This window comes from Protopterus annectens, chromosome 2.part1 (genome assembly GCF_019279795.1).
Source record: "Protopterus annectens isolate FY-2018-M chromosome 2.part1, PAN1.0, whole genome shotgun sequence".
NCBI lineage: Eukaryota > Metazoa > Chordata > Ceratodontiformes > Protopteridae > Protopterus > Protopterus annectens.
In genome coordinates, this window is record NC_056729.1 from 1,571,278,846 (window position 1) to 1,571,302,262 (window position 23,417).

The window sequence follows — 23,417 nt, forward strand, 5'->3', positions numbered from 1 at the left end:
TAGCCGACAAATGTGCCTACAAAAGAGGTTAATGTGGATGAAAACTAGGCCACATGAAAATATACAACATTGTACAGTGAGGCTAATGTTTAATCAGAGGAAAAGGCCCACTTATGTTTATTTCTCTAGTGAAAGGACAGTGGTTGGGCTTTTAGCAGTGATGGAGAGATCATTTTTGCTGCTTTGAAATTGGGAAAGGATAAGTGGAATAAAAATGTACATTAAATATATCTAATTGTTAGGCATTTTATGTTAGGCAAGAAGTGTTCCTCAAGTTATAATCTTATTCCTGAAATTAAATCTGGTACACAGTATATTACCTTTAATAAGAAAAGTGGACTGGTTTAAACATTTATAAAGTTGTCATGCACAGGCTAAATGCTTTAGAACAGTGACATGTCTGAGTCTCACAATACAATTCCTGCTTAAATTATCACCCAAAAATATATTCTGAGGTGTTGGACATCCAGGGACTTCCTCACCAACCATTAAATCCTGAATACATAAAAGGCGGACCAAATCGGTGTCCAATTATGTCAGACAGTATTCAAACCGAATATAGCTAAATATTATCCTAATCTCAGTTATAGAAAAATTGGAGTATATAGTGCATTAATGAAAACTTCTCCTTGTATACCCATGGGGTTATAGATTAGTATTAGGCTAAGTGCCCTTGAGGGCCATTTTAAGCCTAGCCATTTACCCCATGTAAGAATCAAACTCTGCACCTTGTGTCTGTAAGGTAAGCACCTTAACCATTATGTCAACGTCCCACCCCTTATCCACATAAATGTAATGTTTCTATCAGATAGTTTGAATAGTACCTCACATGTCTGACTTTTTTGCTTAAATTCATAATTTTCCCTCATTGCCTCACCATTTACATTATAATTTGTCTGTCTTGTGCCATCTATACTTTTGTAACTTTAGGTTGTTCTTTCAACTTTTTTCTACATTTCCACTTACTATTTCACTCAATGTGATCTTACTTGTGGCATATTTTGCATTACACCAGCAATCACTCATTATTCAAAAAGACCAAATTCTACCTTGCTAGCACATTTTCTGTATGCAGCCCAAACTTATAGCATGTATGTTTGTCTCTTAATGTCTTGCTAAGCTACCTTTCAAAATGGCGGTGTGCTGCTGCTCTGTATAGCTTTGGCACATGTAAGTGACACATTCTCATTTCTACACAGATTCCTTTGGCGGTCCATAGTTTTGCAGTTAATAATGATTTTGATCCTAAACAATCTATCAAAAGTTTTAATATACATTAAATAACAGTGAATCAGCATTCTGTAGTGCTAATAAACTGTACAATAGCACATGCATCTTAGGGGGTATTGTACAATTTATTGATTTTTTTATTAAGAAAAATCCTCTTCCTAAATTATGTTTGCTGCATGTCCCAATGTCTGAATAATCCAACACATAAACACCAACAGTGACACAAATGTAGTTTTCTTCAAATAATATGTGATCCTGGAAGTAACATATTTACCCCACAATGCTTAATTTGTGTTATATGCTGCATTTTTTTCTGTTTCTTCAATACTAAATTCTTTTAATATTGTAACTTTCTGACTAATAATGTACAAAATGGTGCACTAACTTCTGTGCATTTCTTGAGGCTGTACTGTAAATATCTTAGTACACAGCACCTAAACCAATAAATAAACGTTTCTGGTTTCTTCAATGCTATGGCTTTGACAGTGAAGTTTCACTCCACCAGCATGCTAACCAGACTTTTACAGCAGCATTAGTCATGCTCATTTTCCTGTTGTCGCCCAGTATATTTAATTTTACTATGTTACTTCTTTCTTTTTTACTGGTAAATATGTTTACTCATGAATCACTTAAAATACTTGCATAACACAAGTGCAAACAGTAACAATTTTTGTATAGAAACATCCCTTGCTTCATAACTGAAGTTGCTCCCTAACTACTTCCTACATGCCTGCAAGCATGGTACGTCATCTCAGCCATGCCGTTTCTGGCTCACCTTTTTCTTTCTTAGCACCAGATCTATGCACTGCTGCCTGTTTTTGAATAAGATGCACAAGTGGGTCAGCCTTCTTCCCAGTATTTTGTTCCTGGCTTGGATTGTGAACACAGAAGATATGATACATAAATAAATGTTAGGCAAATAAATAAATAAATAAATACCAGTCAAGAGAATGATTTAAGAAGCATTTAGTAAGCTGGGATCCATAATATAACTATACCCCTCCAGAGTGCATGTACCTATTATAACATACAAATAAAAATTTGAATCACAACAACAATAATATTTTTATATGCTGTGCTCACAATTATGAGGAAGTCATGTTTTTAATACAACAGAAATGTTGGAGAATATCGTAATGTAATGCTGCCTGCAAAAGTCATACTCAGAGAATTGTAACTAGTTGTATGACTATGCATATGCCATTAATGTAAACTGTAGTGTTTATTATATAAAACGTGTTTGAGACTGCAGTGTTTTATAGACTTAAGTTTCTTAGATGAAATTAAATGAAGGCAAAGTTATCCCTGAATATCAATCTTGCTGCCTAAGTTCTTTACCTTCCATTTCAATGTTAGGATTTGAATAGTGGCATAGAGTAACATTACTTTTCATCATCTGTGCATTATATAACTAAAAATAATAGTTTGCAGATAAACTTCATGCAATAATAAAACAGGCATAACTACTTTCAGCTGTCTAAATAGTGATACTTAAAAAATGAGTAGTTTATATTTTCTGGAAGGGAGTTGAATGCTTGCTGATCCATATACTGCTTGTAATAAGATCTGAAAGTAAAACAATTTATAGTTTTTAGAAAGCTTTACTACGTGCACACAGCATGAGAGCAATACAACACAATTAATGATCAAAGATGTTCACCTAGTACTTCACTTTTTTGCCTTAGAAAAAATGGCAATTGTATTTGTCATTGTTCTTCCGCTTCAGAGCAGCTGACCACCCCCAATTCTTGTTCTTCATAGCTAAATCCTCATCTTCAACTCTCTCCTCTTTCTTACCCTCCATTCCTTTTCTCCTGCTCATCTACTAACCTCACTAACCTTCTTTAGAAAGACTTCTTTCCTTCATCAAGTATCTCCTTTCATGATTCATATTCTTACTATATGGGAGGGTGGCCTAATGGTTAAGGTGTTTGCCTTACAAACACAAGGTGCAGGGTTTGAGTCTCACAAGGGATAATTGGGCTAGGCTTAAAATGGCTCGCAAGAGCAGTTAGCTTAGTACTAACCTATGAACCTATATCCTTCTTCTTCCTCCCCACTACCAATACTGCAATGAATTATTTAAATATTTTATTCAGTTCTGTGTTTATTGTATTCTTGCTAGTGACTTCCCCCTTCTACCTCATATAAATTACTACAATTGCATCATATATCACATTGCATTTCTGTGATTTTTTTTTTTTGCATTACTATTTGAAACTGTAAACCTCATGGAACTTTACTTCCCAGGCCTCTGATGTCCATCCATCACTTAAAGCTCGGGTTTCTGTCTAAGCTCCCTCTGACAACCTAAGGTCACAAGCTTATGCTGAAGACCTTCATGGACACATGCCTCAAACTATTTTTCAGCTACATGTTGCACTGCCTGCAAGTCAGGAATCCTATTCTAAGCATAATTCATAGGCTACCATTTTGTCTGGCAGCTGCTACAGAGGGTTAAGGCTGTGAAATGTAATTCCTGCATTACATAGTTTGATTTCCACACCCCTCATTTGCCTACTGTGTGACCTTTTGCAAGCTATTTAACCAGATGTTTTTCCTGGGTCACCCCTGAAAAGAAATCATGCGTCCAGTGGGCCTATCTGGTTAATAAATAGGTAACATTATCATCATTATTTACTATTATTATTATTATTATGAAAATGACACCATTTGCATAGGAGATTCAGTGGAATGGCAGCCTCTGCTAGTGCCTTCTGGAGTCCTCATGCATGGTGTCAGTACAATTCTGTTTATCTCTTTCATGGCAATTTCATTGAGTGCCTACTGGGGCCCTATGAAGGTGTATTCAAAAAAGTGGATACCTAGTATCACCTGGCTGAGGAGTTGTCTAACCACAGGTAACTTCAGGATGGAAGAATGGTGCAGGGATTGTTTTGATGACCTGTGATACTGAAACCCTGACAATCTCCATGCAAGGGATATATATATATATATATATATATATATATCCGGACACATGCTCGACTAGCATATGTCCGAATCACAAAACATCGAACACACATACACGAAAGGGCTTAACATCAACAAGTGCTTCCCATGTATGTGTGCCTGTTTTGTAGATCAGACTACAGTGTAGGTAAGGGAAAATTCACTTTTCCCCACTGTAGTGTGATCTTGAAGTGAGAATAATAAAGTAGGGGGGTGGGGGGTGCAGGGGGGCAAAGCCCCCCAGCAGAAACATAGATTTTTTTTTTGAACTACACATACATGGAAGCACTTTTCGATGTTAAGCGCTTTCATGTATGTGTGTTCGATGTTTTGTAATTCAGACATATGCTAGTCGAGCATATGTCCTAGACCCATATATATATATATATATATATATATATATATATATATATATATATATATATTTTTTTTAGGTTTGGGACTGCTGCTGCTACTGGAAAGTTTTTGGCAAGGTCATCTTAGAAGAGAAGTGTCTGCTGCTGTCTCAATCTTCTATATGAAGTGGAGGCAGTAGTGACAATGGTGGTACTGGATGTAATATCCCTACTACATTTTATGTAGGCTTCAGAAAGACTCTGTCCTTGGGTAGGGCTATGCTGCACCTTCTCATGATCACAGAATAGTGCCTAATATATCTTTATGTGTGTGTGTGACATTTTCCTCATCTTAACTTATGTGTTAACTTATGTGGTGGAGGGTACCTGTCAAATCTTCGAACGCTCAAAATTTTGAACGTTGCATGGTCGAGACCAAACGTTCGAAATTTTGAGTGCTCAAAGATAGACTTTCAATGGCACTGTACAGTGCAGATAGGGAGAATTTACCTTTTCTGCACTGAAGTGCGGTCTTGGAGTTGGTATATTTAAGTAGGAGGGGCACAGTAGGGGGGGTGTTTCCTTTTTTTTTTATGTTCGAACATCCAAATGTCAAACATTTGGTCTCGACCATGTAATGTTCGACATTTTGGATGTTTGAACATTTAACATAGACCCGTGGTGGAGACACACACTTCCCTGCTCTCTGTCATATAAGTAATGCAGTGGTGAAGTGGTATCATTGTCGTCTCACAGCAAGAAGTTCTCCGGTTTAATTCTCAGCTCGAATGCCTTCTGTGCAGAGTCAGCATGTCCTCCCTGTGTTCATGTGCATTTCCTCTGGGTGCTCCCACATCATAAAGACATGCATCTGGAGCATTTCTCCCCAGGCCTCCTCTGAAAATTTGCTTTGTTCCAAGTCGGACTTTCCTGGTTAACAAAAGTTAAATAAATATAAGATTTAATCTATTGTTGTAGAAGATGATCATAGGCTCATAGCTACACAAAAGCTTAACCTTAAATTCCCATTGACTTTAGCACTTATATTTGCCTATGAATAATTGAAACGCAAAAATGATAAGGAAATGTTGGGATGTTTACCTTGTTGTCCATTTCCATGAGGGACAGGGGTACTAGCCACAAGTGAATTTACAGTTTTCCATCGATTTGTACAAATTATATTTGAATAGAGAAATACAAGTGCTTTGCTTTGCTTTGTGTGGAGTGGATGATGGTTCTGTAAAAGAGGTATTCTCTGTGATACATACTTATCCCTACAACATGTCCCATTTATGTTGCAAAAGAGATTGAGATCCCTTGAGTGAGTGTTCACTCTATTGTTGGACTTTTGAATGTGCAACAATTCTGACAGGATAGGGTCTGTTGAGGCCCTACACATGAAGTAGAGGTTATCTCTTAGTAGCCTGTATGATACCAAGTAGACGGACAAAGCTTTGAAATGGTTTGTGATTTAGGCCCATGATATTTTTAGTGAGAAAGCATTATGGTCACTCAGGTTGTGACAAGTGTTTGTACTGGTACATACAGAATGGGGCATTATATTCAGTGACTGGCCTGATAAAGAACAAATGCAGTGGAATGATTGCATCCATTGATCTGGATGCCATACCTTAAGATATAAGCTGTATGATGCAAAAGGACTTCTTACAATAGTGGATACAAGGTGATCAAAGGATGGTTCATTGTTGACATAAGTTCCCAGATTCCTGACTAGGATCACGTTTCAGGGGTGTGTTGTTAATGTGGTAGTTACAATGGAAGTTGTGCTTGCTGAAGAATATCATTATACACATTTTAGGCATTTAGTTTTAGTCTTTGGTTTTGGCACAAGCTATTGGTTTGGGAAAGGCCTGTTGGAGGATTTTGGTGTCCTTTGGAGAGCTTATGATGGAACCAAGTTTAGAGTAATCTTCAGTCTTGATTGGCCATAAACCCTTAACATTTGCTTTAACTTCTGAGAAGTAAATAAACAAGAAAAGTGGTCCAAGGTCTGACCCCTCTGTTACACTGCTAGTGACAATTTTTTTGGAGGAAGTAGAGCTATCACTCTAATATTCTAGGTTCTGTTTGTGATCCAATTTACTATCCAATAAGGGATTTACATTTAGCTGGGAGAGTTTATCTATAATACCCAAGTGTGGGATGATGCTGAATGCCTTTACAATGATTAGGTATCCAGTGTGTACTGATCTGCCCTTATTCATTGCCTCAGTAACCTTCTTGAACAAATTGACCAGGTTAAGTAAGCAGGATCTGCACATGATGAATCCAAACTGGCTTGGGATGATAATTTGTAGGCTATCTATGTCCTTGTTTATTAATTCCAAAAAGATCCTTTCCATAGTCTTACAGATCAGGCTAATTAAACTTTTAGGCCTATAATTTACAGAGTCTGTTGACACCCCACCTTTGTGCAAGGGGATGACTACTTGTATTCTCCATTCATCCAGAACAAAGCCTGTTTGTAGGATGACATTGAATAACCTCAGTAGGAAGTCTGACAAGTCATGTTTCACACTAAGCAGTAAGCTGCCTTGTATGTTGACAACATAGAGTACTGTTCTTGGCCTTGGATAGTGCCTTGAGGACTTGTTTTTTGGAGATTTGAGGTAGAGGTGTAGATGAAGGTAATTGATCCTGGAATGTAGGAGAGGAGAGGTGATAAACTTTGATCTAAAATTGTCTGCTAGTATATTAGCTCTGTCCTCTGGCTGCACACATCTGATATCCTTTACTATTAGTTCTGTGCAGTGCTGGGCATTTTTTCCTGAAATTTCTAACATAGTTAAAGAAGACTTTATGGTTATCCTTCACCTGCATGGCTATGTTTACCTGCACAAGGTAAAACAAATTTTAAAATAAAATATACTGTAAAATAATAGGAGCAAAAATAATGAAGGGAAATATCCAAACCTTAAAAGCAAATATCCAATTTAAAATCCAATACAGTTACATACCAGCTGTAGTCTCAGAGCACTAGCAGCTAAATACCTTATATTAGAAACTGTACTTCTCAGTGTCACCCATTAATTGGCTTGATTTAATTCATTTCAAACAGTGGATGGAAAATTATTTTTCTAAGTGACCCTAGAAAAACGAAAAAAAAAACTTTAAGGTAAAACAACATTTAAAATAAAACAAACAGTAAGATAGTAATAATAATAATCATAAAAAGAAAGTAATGGAAGTATCCAAACCATAAATGAACAAATCCAAAATCCAGCACATTCACATACTAGTAGTAGTCTCACAGTTTTGCATATTCAAACCCTGTACCCTCAGCATTTACACACAGTGTGCCAGACCTCTTCACCACCTCTAGACTAGCATTTTATCTTACATTGTGTCTTACATTGTATCTTACATTTTATCTTACATTGTATCTTACATTGTATCTTACATTTTATTTTACATTGTATCTTACATTTTATCTTACATTGTATCTTACATTGTATCTTACATTTTATCTTACATTTATTTTATCTTACATTGTGTCTTACATTGTATCTTACATTGTATCTTACATTGTATCTTACATCGTATCTTACATTTTATCTTACATTGTATCTTGCATTTTATCTTACATTGTATCTTACATTTTATCTTACATTGTATTTTACATCGTATCTTACATTGTATCTTACATTTTATCTTACATTGTATCTTACATTGTATCTTACATTGTATCTTACATTTTATCTTACATTGTATCTTACATCGTATCTTACATTTTATCTTACATTGTATCTTACATTTTATCTTACATTGTGTCTTACATTGTATCTTACATTTTATCTTACATTGTATCTTACATTGTATCTTACATTTTATCTTACATTGTATCCTACATTGTATCTTACATTTTATCTTACATTGTATCCTACATTGTATCTTACATTGTATCTTACATTGTATCTTACATTTGATGTAGTTCTCTGAAGTGCCCATTCTCTTTCTGTATGAGCAGTGAATGGCAGCAATCATGTCTGAAACCTTCCACAGGAGACAGGAGAGGTTTGCAGCCCATAATGGTTAGTTCCCCTTCACAAATGCTGATATGTTTGTTAAACATATGTAGTCCAGTGTCAGGACAGATTCACTTAATGCTGAGTTCTCATTTTGTCTTCTCACTTCAGGTCTGGATGATAGATTTGCTCAAAAGGTGCTGCCAATGTAGCCCACCCTTGCTAAAGCTGTGGTTGAGGTGCCTGATGGTGATGAGGGTGGGAGTGCCTTACCAGATGGGGTTCTGATCCCTTACTGGCAAACAGCCCAACTACATTGTTGGAGGTGGCCAAGCCACAACTGTAGTGGGTTGTGAAGATTGCAGTGGAGAGAGCAGTGGGCAGACATATGTCCCAAATGGACAGCCTCTTGGAGCAGATTAAGATTTTCTTGACAGGCCAGACCTCCCTGCCTTCATGCCATCAGGGAAGATTGTCATATCACCAGCTAATATGATCTGACAATCCATCACATATAATGGATTCCTGTAAGGTCCCTTTGGACTGGGACAAAAGATGGCACACCAGCTCCTCATATCCTACCCTATTCATGAGCATGCATGGTCCTTTAGTTTTGTTTTCCACCTTATTCCCTGTACATTGTCCAACCCTCATCATTATCATCAAAGCCATAGCTGGGGTAAGGCAAAGGAGCAAGCTGCCTCATGCACAACCTCTGAAAGGGGAATGATTGGCACCCTACAAGAGATGTCAGTTCCTATGAGTCAGTAGTGTGATTTCACCTGTATCACTGTTGTTGGGTGCCTGACCCTATCAGTCTTTCCATTTGCCAGCAGTATTGTTATTTATTTAAGGAGCCACTTACTAAAATGATTATAAAGACTATCTGCAGTGTGTGTGTGCGCGCACACGCGCTTGTGGATGAGTAACTGCGGGGAAGGACCAAGTGATATTTCCTTTACTTCCTAAGAAAATTATAAACACGGAAAATGGTTCAGGAACAGGCTCATGGTGACATTAACAAAGCAGAGGAAAAGTATATTACACATCCATCAACAAATTAATAGATTGCATACAGGCAGGTAGAAATAAGGTCAACATGTACGTAGAAGTGGCATTTTCCAAATAAAGCGTATCAATTAGAAAAGCTAGGAGAGGCATTAATTTTATTGTAAGGAACTGTATACCTGTTGTACTGCTGAAATGCAGCTTTATGGAAAGTGTTTTGTTGACATGAATCATTTAATTTGAAATTTTTCATTTTAGCTGAGTGTTTAGGAATTTATATACATATTGAAAACATCCTTGCTTTAGCAGCAGTACTTTAAAAATAATCACTTTGTGCCTTGCAATATCTGTATATTTGTTTTGAAATACAAAATACCGCGGGTATCATCGTCGTTCAATCGGTTAATATTTCACCTAGTGCCCCTTTTCAGGTGTCTTCGGAAAAAATACCTCTTTCATCCCTTTTATGTCATACAAGTTTACAGCAAGAGCTTCATCATTTCCAGATGGACTTGGCAGAATGGGCAGGTTTTCTGTTTCATATATAAAAGAATTTGGAGCACTGAAAAGAAGAGAAAATTGGGAAAACACGAGACATTTGTTTCTCTGGTCCAAGCCAGATTGTCCATAGTACAAACAGCAGTTTGTCTGAGTTTGAGGAATTTCTGCTTTGAAACAGTATTTATGTATCAGGAGCGAGGCGAATCGAGGGAACGCCTACACCTTTTTATTGATTTTCCACACTTGTCAAACAAAAGAATATTCCTTGGGAAATATTGATCCATCACCTATATAAAAGTGCTGGTTTAAAATAATAGTAGACACTCAATCATCTTATACAATAACAACAAAGAAAAGATCACTCACTGTTCAGAAATTTTAAGTGCAGTCCTCTAAATTTTTAATACCCGTTTGAGGAAGAAATAAACAAAATTCCTTATGACAAACTTTATGTGACTAATATGTATATAATAAGATGAATGGATGTGTCAGAAAGACGTGTTTAACACCGTTTTCAATACAAGCCATGGCAATCCCAAAAATGCAGGATGAATAAACTTTGCTGCTGCCTGGAAGTTTGGAAATTAAAAACTAAACAATTACGTCAAATTGCAATTTAAAATTATTTGACAATAGAGAGAACAAACTGATTACTATTATCTACGACTACAAGTTAATAATTTAAAACCTAGAGACTTGCTTGGGTTACGTAGGATTTATCAAGTAGTCCAGATACATACGGGATAACTTGTAAATCCGACGTCCAATTTATAGAACACAGCAGATTCTAAACTCGCAACTCTTACTTCCCGTACTGTCCTCTACAGTTCTCCATGCAAATTAACATTTATATACAATATTTTAATCTTGTTCTGTTGGTCACATTACTTATCCTACCCCCCTTACTTTTATTTTTGTACTTTTATTTCATACAGGTATTATGCAAAATGTTGACATATGTCTTATGTATAAATGCTTAAGTAAAACCTTTAGAGCTTTTCTGCCTGGGACTTCACTGAAGATGGGGTTTCCCCAGTTAGAGTTGGACTACCCCGGTCAACAAATGTAAAATACACACATACATACATACATACATAAATAGAGCCATAGCTAGATAGATAGTCCCATCCTTGTATTTATATTAAGTGCAGGTATTATCTCCGTCGTTTCAAGCATATTCGTAATTTATTACAACTATATGGAATTGGTGCTACGGAAGCTGGTGCCTCAGCCAGGTTATTTTTAGTGCTTGAGTGGACGATGACTTCTCGGAGGTGGAGGTCATAGCTTTCAACTTTTTTTTTTTGCTCAAAAATGAGGGACAAAGCCGAATCATGGACATTGTTTTAAATATTGTTTTAATTCAGTTAGAATGTTAATGTAGCAACAGTTTTGGTCACAATCAGAAATAAGTGTAAAACTGTAATGTGTAGTATTTTTTTAACAGCAAAGTCAGGGATAGTTTGTAAAGTCAGAGGAAGCATAGAGAGCCGTAAAAGAAGTGGTGGTATAGGCAGCAACAAGTCTTTAAAAGTCTGTGCAACCCAACCACCTGTCAGCCGCACGCGCACAGACGCGCGCCAGTATGTGTCTGGAGGGAGAGCGCGGGAAAGCGCGTGAAATACACTACTGACAAAGATTAACTAAACACTATACTGGGTTACGGTTACAGGGCAGAATATAAGCTTACCACCTGTCCCTCTTTGCGAGGGACAGTCCCACTTTGGGTAGTTGTGTGCTGCGAAATAAAAAAAAAACTAAAAATAGCAAATGTCCTGAAATTTTAAGACAAAATATATTTCTTAAATTTTCTTTAATAGTTGCATAAAACAGTTATTTTTGTGACTGGAACTCAAATGCTATAAAAATAACCTTTTATTTTAGCAAAAAAGTGAAGTTATGTTCTTTGCACAGGCCATGGTTATGTTTTGTCCTGCAAAATCTCACATTGCTATGAAAAATGTCCCACTTTGGTCATTTGAAAAGGTGGCAACCCTATTTACATATCGTTTTCTAAATGCAGACACCGGCAACATTTAGCCGGTACAAGAGTTTACAGTGTTCAGTATTTGAGGAGCTCTACAGCTACTCACTGCACATATTTGGCAAATCTAAAATCAAATAAGGTTTTGTCGTGCATACTATTTCATAATATGAATAAAACTCTAATGCTTGACATTTGAGTGGTTTAAAAGAAAAAAAAAAACATGAGAGGCAGGATAAAATATGCAAGACTAATGGCGGTCTGCAAAATCGTGGGCAGTGGGGAACCATGCCTCAAAGCTACTGGTTGTAATGCAAACACCTCCAATTTCAACACTCGTATTACTGTATGCAAAACATAAGCAGAGTGGTATAAGAGATATGAAAGAGACTTAAGGAGGTATGATCTAAAGCAAAAAATCGCGAGTTTTGGGGGGAAAGCAGTTAGAATATTTGAAAGTTACAGTGTTAGCAGAGAGTATTAGGGTGATAGTCATATGTGCTTGGGAAAGAAATTCTGGTTGGAAAGTATTACAAGAGATGATGGTGATAACATGCGAAGAGAAAGGTTTGAACTTTAGGACGAGAGACATTGCACCAACAGTTGAAAGCTAGGAACCGTAATTTAATGGACTGGATAGTAATTACTTGCTGTGAACTGGGTAGGAGTAATGAAATCTTTGAATTATGGTTACATTTTGCAGCGTGTGATTGATTTCTGTACACATTCTCAAAATCCTTAGTACAGAAAAAAATAGTAAAAACGTAGTATCAGCGATTATTTCTTAGCAGTTGTAAACCACATAGTCTACATGCAACATAAAAGTTAGCAAACAGTGTAGATGTACATAAAGTAGAACTTAATAATGGCTTCTCGTTTATAAAGCAGTTCTTTTTTGTGGGAGTGCTGAGTGAGCTCCACTAAGGGTGCAACAGACTGAAAAGTATACTTAAAAGCAACAGTATATAATATAAAAAGTGCATAAAGGAGACTCAGTCTCTGTTTACATTCAGACAGAACTCAAAAGCAGGTTTTGCTTCTTGAAATAATTAAGTTCATCAAATCCAATCGGAGAAGTGCAGTCTTCCAATTCATTTATCTATTGTGGTGCAAGCAGCTTTTGAGATGCAAACTACACTGCTCGTATAAATTCTGCATCCCAGGGCGCATGCCATCACTGAGGACAGAGCCACCTAGACGCAACTGTTGAAATCAGAAGGTATACAAGAATCGAGGAAACTAGACATGGTGTCGAATTCTGAATCTCCATCGAAACCCCACTGTAACTTTAGAAAGGTTTGTGTTTTTTTTCATGTTATGTTTTTCTGCCTCGTTCTTATATTCATTACATGAATCGAAGAATCGAAGATCTGACAAAAGTAGTTTGCAGGGTGATTAAACGAGGTGTTAAACCACCTTCGAACTTTTTAAAACGTTTTATGTTTTTCCATCTTATGCAGGTATCAAAACCTCTAATGGAGAAAAAAAGAAGAGCAAGGATTAACGTATCTTTAGAACAACTGAAAACATTGCTGGAAAATCATTATGCTCACAATGTAAGTTTACAGAACGTTATCTGCAAATTGTTTTTGGATACAGCGTAGTCGTTGTACGATTATATTATATCGTTATATTATTATATATTTGTACATTTTATTATTCTTCTTATTCATCGAAACATAATAGTATCCTACATAAGCAAGTTTAGCGGATTTCAAAGTAAATTCTCACTTCTAACAACATTTTCCCTTCCACAGATTAAAAAGCGAAAGCTGGAAAAAGCGGATATATTAGAATTAACTGTTAAGTATTTGAAAAGTCTGCAGACCACGCGTCAAGGTGAGGCACCAGTGTTTTATTGTTTGTCCATATTTTGCCGAATTATATTCCTAAATACAAGGCATACTTTCCCTTTCCTTCTTTCAGGTTTATGACTTGATGTTGGGTATCGCTGTGACAGTAAATCATTAAATCAGATGTTATTATAGCAGCAGTATTTTAGACAAATATTTCCTGGAAGGTAGAGGGCCTAAATGGATTTCAGGCCATACTGTGTTTAAAGTTTGCTGTGTTGAATGTTTTTGTTAGAATCTGTTTACGCATATTTCGTTTCTAAATTGTATTTCATTCAAACAAAAATAAGGCAGTTAATAGAACTGTCGGGCTGTTTTTAAACAAGAAATGTATTCCTGCGGCTGTTTATTTAGTTATTATTTTTGATGAAGACATATCCAGATCACACGCAGATAAATAAGAATTCTAGTATAGGGAACACATCTTCTATCTTCCCAAGAAATTATTCACAAACATCACCTAAAATCATAGTCTAGGCTTCCCTAAAAAACTTCAAGTAACATAACTGAAACCATAGTCATTGTAAAGAAGCTTTCAGGAGGATTTAAGTATTCAATTATAAAACTCGTGTCCTTGATTTTTTCCGTAGGGGTGTCAGCCTACAGGAGCATGGAGTACGAAGCAGGTTTTAGAAGTTGTTTAAATGGAGTGAATCAGTATTTTATGCGAAATGGGGAACTGAGTGAGGATCTCAGATTAAGTGTGCTCAGAGACATTGCTTGCTATGTTGCCGTGGGCAAAGGACTAAATGTCAATACTACGGACAGCGTTTCAAATTTCAGTACCGCGGACAGCACCTCACAATTTCTTATCAGCGACAAAGTTCATTCCCTGCTGCCGGAGAGCCCATACTTAATGTGGACCACAAAATCAGAACAAAGCCAACTTTTCACACCAGGCATTAATCCCATTTCGCACAAAATTAATGCTATTGGTCTGGCCATAAATGGACCTACACCGACAACAGACACTCCAAGTAGTGCACGGACTCCTGACCTTCATCTGTTCAACACTTTGCCAAATCGACAGGCTGCAAGTACAAATCACACAATGGAGCAAGTCTGGAGACCGTGGTGAAATGGTGTTTAGTTGTACTTTACTCCAGAAAACTATAGTATTCTTTATAAGAATGTGTACTTATAATTTACTCGAGAAATATAAAGTGTCTCACTTTGATCTCAGTAAATTCTTACACAGTAATGTGATTTATGTGCATTATACGATTATTGCTGATAGGAATTGTAGGGCACATACAGTACAATTAAAATAATAATAATAATTACAAAATATGTAATAATTGCTCATGCAATGGAAAACCACGTATTGGTCTGTTGTACAACATATTAGGATATTTACTGTCTAAACATAACGTTTTCCTTTGCATTTCTGACTTTTGCTTATTACATACAAATGAAAATCCAGAATCGCATTAAATACCTGCAGTGAACTTGAATGAAAGTGCCATTGCAATGGCTCGAGAATCCCGTCTGTCTCCCTCAGAAACAAAATATATATGTATACATTTGGAATTAGTCTTTAGGCATGATAGTTTGATGGATGTCCATATGATGGATACTGAACCTTTGTGTTCGAATCGTTTATATCAAAGCATAATGGATGCACCGTTCATTCAATTAAACCTAAATCCACAGTGCTGTAAAATACTGTTGTGTAGAAGTTGTGCTGATCTTTACTGAATTGTCCTTTTGTTCAAGTAAAAAGAGGAGCAATTTTTATAAATCCAGAGTTCTGTAAGTTTGAAAATGACTGGTATTGGTTGCAAACTGTAAATTTTGTATATTTGTAATTAGCTAAGTGTGTAAATAAAACATATACAAAGTGCTGCAGACAGCCATGGCTAAAGTGTTTTACATGCGATAGTTTATTATTTCACTTTTGGCTGGAACACTCTGCTGAACAATATTAAGTGAACACGAATGTATGTAACTTTACTTACTGTGTAGCTGAAATACTATAATGTGGAAGAGATCAAAACATTTTGCATCCATTAAAATACTATCGCGACAGAATACGTTCAGTGCACCATCTTTCAAAATGTTTCATAAAGTATTATTGAATATTGTTATCTGAAAGGGTGCATATTAAAAGTCTAACAAAAGTGGGGATGACACATTTTAAATATTATCTGCAGTCAAATATAACAGAAGGGAGACACACGATGAACATTTCTAAGTTACTTTAAATTGGGGGCAGGAACCATGTACCAACGCACATAAATACACAAACACATAGATGCACACCTGTTCAATGAATGCCACGGGATTCAAAAGGCATGATGCTGCATTAACAAAACTATAATGTTCCATATCTAACAGAAACAGGCACCATGCCAATTTAGAGGCGCTTCATTATGGCTCATTACATCAATTTGTATAGACTACTAATTAGGTTGATGGACATAAAATTGTTTGGATCGGATATAATAACTCTGTGAACTGGCACAAATACAGCATGTTGTTTCATGTTATGGGCATTACCACATGCTGACCTGAGGAACTTAAGCATTACTTGTGATAACGGTTGTCATGTCTATAGGTATATAAGGACTGTCTCCCTTTATCTCTATTTCATTTTGATATATTTATTTACCTGGTTATAAAGTTTGTACAAACATTTTTTGTAGACACATTTTCTATATCTTTGTGGTTGGGTGATCACTTCATTTTTTATTGCTGACATGGTTGCAGCCACATATTTTCCATTTCATTTTTCTAAAGAAATTCAATTATATTACTGCTTTCAAACTTTTAAATGCAAGCTGACTGCATCATTAGATCTGGAATATTTTATAATATAAAAAGGCACCTCCTGTGGATTATTCAGTCTAGACTTTTTTGTAGAACTAGAGTAATTTTCAGAGCGAACTAGTGCCTGTTGGTTCTGTTGTGTATTTTGTTAGTTTTGTGATTCCATTTTTTTTATTGTTGAATTAATCTGTGCATTTGTATTTTACTGGTATGTGTTCCTTAGTGCAGGTGTTAATATCATTGATCCAATTGTTAGTATCATAATCATAATTATTTGAGTAATTAAAGATAGTATCAAAATCTTTCATAAGTATGTGATTTATTGCATCATAGTGTCCCTTGATAAAGTCTAGGAAGACTGATTTATTTATGTTTGACTTTGAGTTTTACTCTTAGAATAAAGAATGTGTTGTCATTATGTGTGTTAATTTCATAGGGTGTAACAATGGGTGGGGAACAGACAGATCCTAGGTTTGTCTGTATGATATCTAAGATATCACCATTCCAACTTGAATGTCACATTATTTGTTGCAACTTGTTTTGATTCTCATAATCAATTAAAATACCGACATATCTATTTGACATTTACTCAGTTAGTGTTTGAATAATAAAGCTTCATTTAAAGACTGTATTTTCATTTATTTTTACAAGTCAGAGTTTAATCAAGCAACCCTCATTTTGTCTTAGGTACATATATGGCACATAGTTGATTCCTATAATATTACACTCAATGCCACTGATTCCTTTTATTTTATGAACAGTTTCTAGTCCACAATTAGTAGACAGGTAACATATTGCTCACTACAAATTAGCATAGGTAGTGGTAACATGCAGAATGTGGATGATTTAGAGACACTGACTCTGTAGTCATTCAAGGTGCACAATAGCTTGGCATGCATAATGATATGGAAATGGGGAACTCCACTCAAATGGGCCATGTGATATATGCAATTATAACACCCAAAATGGCAGACCAATTCAGAAACATGTAGAACTGGGGTGCTGTGCTGTTGCATTTATTTATTTTTTAGACTGAGACTCATGGTGAACATGAAGGGAGTGATGTTTGTATTAGCAATAGCTATAGAGCAGCAGCATGTCTTAATGGCCACAATTGGAGCCAGTGCCTGTAGTGCTACACATTGTGACCATCCACAACAGCAAAGCCTGGCATGCAATCAGCTGAGTGACCAGCAGGTGGTGGATTATATCCATATGGAGAGGGATTCCATGAGGAACACTGTACTGTTCACAATCAAATCAAAGGGTGCGTGGTACGCTCATTCCTGTGGATACTAAAGTATATGCAGCTTTAGCTATTTTAGCTACAGTAACCTTTCAGTGAACTATTAGGGGCCATGTCAGAGGTATCACAGGTGCCAGATTCATGATTCCTATGCCATAGATGGTTACAAGACATTCAGTACAGGAGGCCATTGATAAGCAAAGTACAATTTTGCAATTGTTCCAGAGTGCTGTATGGTTAAGTGACATGTTCAAAATCACAGAATAATCAAATGAAGATTGAGGGACTCAAACTATTGACTACAGGAAATGGCTTGTCAACAGCTCATAACCTTAATCCTCTGTGCTAACCACATCTTTATGCTGCCAAATGCATGTGGAGGAACATAACTCTTTTCCCCAGGACTGCAGAAGAGAGAAACAACATCTTGCAGACATTTTATGATATTGCACATTTCACCAAGGTTCTGAAACCATAGATGGCACATATATTGCTATCAAGACCACACTTGGTTCACAAGGACTGCAATACATAGATTCATAGGTAGGTACTAGGCTATCTGCCTGTGGGCATTTATAAGCCTAGCCAGTGTGTGTTGGCTTTCGACGCCCCATTGATTAATTAACTGAGCCTCTGTCAAGCAGGGCCAATGAAGTGATCCCAGGGGTGTATTTTCTGTTACCCATCCACTCATCAAGGTTTCTCTTGAAGAGTGTTAGTGAGGGGCTCTGCCTAATGTAGTTAGGAATTTTGTTCCAAAGCATGGGAAGTCTTTGTGACACAAATCTATCCCTCCAGCATGTTCTATTTATTGTTGTGGCGAGATTTAGCTCACTAGAGCGCGTGGCTTGCAGTGACTTGGATTTCTTTAGGTGGAGCATGTCCATCAATTCTGAGTTGGACATGGCTTTGTAAGTCAGGCAGAGATCACCTCTGAGTAAGCGATATGCCACTGAGTACAGCCGGAGTTTTTTCAATCGGGCTACATAGGACATATGTTTGAGGCCAGTAATCCTCTTGGTGAGATACTTTTGTGGCCTTTCCAGCTGTTGGAAGTGTCTTGTGAGGTACATCCCAAATGAGGCATTGTACTCTATGATGGGTCTGATGAGTGACGAGTAGAGGGGCACTATAACCTCTTTATTTCTAGATGCAAACCCTTTAGTAATTAGATGGGCCACATAGAAGGATTTCCTAACTACTTTGGCAATATGATTGTCAAAGGAGAGATTACTATCTACCTGGGTCCCCATATCTTTTATTACCTCTTCTGTATTAAGGGGGCTGCCACCTATGTGGTAATTTGTGAGTGTTTTGTTTTTCCCAAACAGGATGACTATGCAATTTTTGGCATTTAGCTTGAGGCCATGACTTTGATACCAGGTGTCTGTCTCAGTAAGGCCTTTTTGGAGGATGACCATGTCAGCCGGAGAGTCAATTATGGCTCCCAGTTTGCAGTCATCGACGAACTTGGTTAGCCATAGTCCTTCTGTGTTTGCCTGTACCTCTGAGAAGTATATGCCAAACAGTAGGGGTCCCAGGACCGAGCCTTGTGGGACACCACTTGTGACTGGTTTAGAGTCAGACCTGGAGCCTGCTATTCTAACCATGTGAGTTCTGTCTGTGAGCCAGTTGGCAACCCATCTTGTGACGTAGGGGGTTTATGTTCAGGCTTGTGAGTTTTTCTATAATACCCAAGTGAGGAATGGTGTTGAACGCCTTGGCGAGGTCAAGGTAGGCTGTGTGAACCATGTTTCCCTCATCTATGGCCTTGGTGACTGTCTCAAAGAAGTCAGCCAGGTTTAGTAGGCATGATCTGTCCTTAACAAAGCCAAAATGGGTCAGGTCAAGTGTTTGGAGGTTCCCAGTGTCTTTGTTAATGAGTTCCATGATGATGCGCTCCATAGCCTTGCAGACCAGGCTAGTCAGACTTATGGGGCAATAGTTACCAGGGTCAGTTGTGGCCCTTCCTTTGTGGAGTGGAATAACCATTGCTGTGGACCATTCTATGGGCCCATAGCCTGCAGAGAGGCTGAGGTTGAACAGCATGTTTAGGTGGGGGGTTATTTCGTTCTGTAGTTCGTGCAAGATGCATCCTGGGACACCATCTGGCCCCACTGGCACTGTTTTTGGCTTTTGAAAGGGCTGTTTTCACCTGTGCATCTGTGATTTCCAGGACATTACACTTTTCTGGTATTGTTGTGGGCCCTTTTGGAGGTGAGAGGGGGGTGAAGTTTGCACTGAATCTATCTGCCAGGATGTTGGCAATATCAGTAGGTTCAGTATATTTTGTGCTATTTTGTACTAGCTCAGAGCATATCTGAGAGTTGCCACTTAGATTCTTGACATAGCTAAAGAAGACTTTGTGGTTATCTTTTGAATCCTTGGCTATTTTTCTTTCGAAGTTAGCCTTGGATGATTTTCTGAGGGACCTTAGTTTCTTACTGATACTGATCAGGGATGTCTTTCCTTCTTGGGATTTCTGAACTAGTTCCTCCTTTTATTGTATAACCTGTTTATGACAGGAGTCCACCAGACTGGTTTCCTTCTCTTAAGGGAGTGAGTCTTGGTTTTGCTAGGGATGGCATGATCCATGCATCCTTGTAGGTGCTCATAGAGTGCATTTGTAAAGGATTCTGCATCTTGGGCAGCTTTATCCTTTAGCGTGGGGGCTGTGAAACTTACCACCTGTGTCTTAAGTAAGGTGAAGTTTGCTTTAGAAAAGTTTTTCACTGTGGTTTCCTTGGTTGGGGGTAGTGGTGGGGTGTGGACATCCAAAGTGTTGAGTTTATGGTCTGATCTAACCAGTGACAGGTTGACCTCCGGTGCGGAACACCTGTCGCCCATGTTGGTGATGACCAGGTCCAATATGTTTTCACCTCTGGTAGGGGAGTTTACCAGCTGATCCAGGGCATTTGAGTTGATAAATTCCAGGAAGAGCTGAGCCTGGGAGTTTGTACTCAAGTAGTTTTCCCAGTTAATGGTAGGGTAATTGAAATCACCCAATATCAGGATGTTCGGTAGGACCTTCATGATTTCCAGTGTCTCCAGAAAGGCAGAGTGGTGGTCCTGGGTCATGGAGGGTGATCTGTAGCAGGCCACAATTTGCATTGCAGATTTGCCCGATGTTAGTTGCACATGGATGATCTCAGAGGTATCATGCTGCACCACTAACTTGGTGGTGTAGGTATCCTTGATGAATATGGATACACCCCCTCCTTTTGTGTTTCGGTCCGTGTTCTGTGGCCAAAATGTGTGGTATGAGTTGTAGCCCAGTAGTGCTGGAGTGCTTTCTGGAGCCTTGAACCAGGTTTCAGTTACTGCACAGATGTGACGTTCTCCATAATGAAGAGTGCTTCAAGCGCGTGCATTTTGAGATTTAAACTCCTGGCGTTGAGTAGCATAACCCTCATTTTTTTATTTGTGCTGTTTATGGAGGTGGGTTTGACGTTTGAGCCTTGCCTAAAAAAGGCACTATCAGGGCAGCAAGAGCCTTGGCCAGTATTCGAAAGGCTAGGGGTGACCAGTGCAAGCCATCTCTTGCGAAGCAACGCAGCTTGTCGAGCATGTCGTCCCAGGCTGACAGACACTGGATCCCCTTTGAATGACAGCAGACGCTTAGCCAGTTGTTAAAACTGATCATGTTTTCTTTATACTGAAGTATCATTCTTGGTGAGGGCAGGATGCTAGTCATACCCTCCTAGGCTACATGATCAGGGAGCTCTTCCATGTCTCTTTTCATGTAGTCCAGGGAGGTACGTCTCAGGTTATTCACACCAACATGAACAATGACAGAGTCATGTTTGTACTTGTTCTGGAGTGACCTGAGTGCTTGTGTTATGTGGCGGATTCTGGCTCCCGACAGGCAGCTAACGGTAACCTTCTCCTTGTCCAGCCTAGTGAGTGGGACGTCAGTGTGCCTGACTATAGAGTCACCTATTACTAGTGTGTTATGTATGTAATTTCACCTTAAGGGCTGTGATTGTGCGGCACATTGATTTTGTGTTTTATGTGTTGTCTGGTTTGTGATGGGAAGTGCAGGTTTTTTGGGTGTCTGCTTTGGAGCTCTGTGATGCTTTTGCAGGTTTTTATTTAGAGCTTCCAAGTATGATTTAGTGTATTTATGTGTATTTTTTGCCAGTGCTGGTTTAGTAGATCTATGTGAGGCTGGAGGTGTGGTGCAAGTGTTAACCTTCTCCTCATGACTGTCTGTTCCAGTCTTGGGTGGATAGACCTTAGCCTCTAGTTTGACTGTTTTATTGCATCTCTCACATATGTTAGTGTTTTGTGGTAGGAGGAGAGAGTTGTCTGTGTACATTAGGCAGTTGTAACATTGCCTCAGGATATCCAGGTTCACCAGCTGGACTGGAGAGTACACCTGAAGTTGCCCTTTGGTCATGCCTGAATAGTAGGGTGAGCTGCTTAGTCGCTTGGTTGGTGAGGGGTGGATAAAGAGCCTTGCCCTACTGGGCAATCAAGTGTCAGGGTATATTAGTGCTTGCTATTAGGTCTGATCACGTGCTGGACTGTAGAATGTTTTTTGAGTGCTTAGGTTGAGAGTTAGACTAGTTTCAAGGGAAAAACTGAAGAGGAGACTTAGTGGAGCTGGGAATAATTTAACCCTAGCTAACCAGTTTGGCAGGCGCGTAAAACCGTGCAAATGCAGTTTTTAAACTAACTTCTGGGCTGGAACCACTCCTCCAGGGACAGATGGCTGCTCAAAGTTCCCCTCCCTCACAGGTGAACAGAGAAACTTCCCTCTATCCAGGTAAGGTATGGGCAACTCAGAAACTTGTAACACAGCCCTGAATTCAACACTAGCCTGAAAACTGGACTATACTAGCTTAGAAAGGCAGGAAACAAGGAATGTTTTTGTTTGTTTTTTTTTTTTTTTTTTTAAAGATAAGGCAAAAACAGTAAAAAGTACACTTAAAACAGCTTTAAACGACTACAAGCGATCAGAAAAGGCTATCACACTTTAGTGTGTCGCCTACAACAGTTAAACAAATTATATAAACAAAAAAACGACTTTTTAAACGTACAGGCAGTCAAATAAGAACAATATGTGAAAAAAAAAACAAGCTTTTAAATTACAATAAATGCTGGAACAAGAAGGGCTTGTAGTCCCTTAACTGTTAGGCTATTTGTAATGCCCAGGGCACTATATATAATGTGAATGTACACTACCCAGCCAGTTCACACGATTCTTACATCTGGCACATATCCAGCCTATAGCAAAGGTTTATGCAAGGGGAGCTCTCACAAAGTCATTTAGTTGGTAGGTGGACACACAGCTTATATATGTCTGTCCACATAGAAGCATGAGCAGGACACATATAATATGCTGTTTTTTCCTGTGTTGCAGACAATTCTAGCTAGTTTTGGTTGATGACCACCATCCACAGGCTAAAATGCAGACCATGCTGAAATGCATAACGTATTTGAAGTGGGTGTTCAGCCTATTCACAGCACACATCTACTGACTATGTCAGGAGGGGCATTTCAATACAGCCCAGAAATATGTAGTATGATTTTATGGTGTGCCACATGCTG

The 23,417-nt window shown here is 38.1% G+C and overlaps 1 protein-coding gene across 1 annotated transcript; it reads left to right on the forward strand.

Annotated features, from left to right (window-relative positions):
• The first annotated feature begins 13,464 nt into the window (after positions 1–13,464).
• Positions 13,465–17,176, forward strand: HES3 (hes family bHLH transcription factor 3). Its single transcript, XM_044063406.1, has 3 exons — positions 13,465–13,552; positions 13,754–13,835; positions 14,440–17,176. Exons 1-3 carry the CDS (start codon positions 13,472–13,474, stop codon positions 14,925–14,927), a joined length of 651 nt encoding a protein of 216 aa, XP_043919341.1. The 5' UTR covers positions 13,465–13,471; the 3' UTR covers positions 14,928–17,176.
• The last annotated feature ends 6,241 nt before the right edge of the window (positions 17,177–23,417 follow it).

Bases quoted from the DNA above. Each gene is read 5' to 3' on its own strand.
- HES3 (XM_044063406.1), top strand. From the start codon at position 13,472: ATGGAGAAAAAAAGAAGAGCAAGGATTAACGTATCTTTAGAACAACTG. The intron at 13,553-13,753 runs GTAAGTTTACAG...TCCCTTCCACAG, and splicing joins AAAATCATTATGCTCACAAT to ATTAAAAAGCGAAAGCTGGA. The intron at 13,836-14,439 runs GTGAGGCACCAG...TTTTTTCCGTAG, and splicing joins TCTGCAGACCACGCGTCAAG to GGGTGTCAGCCTACAGGAGC.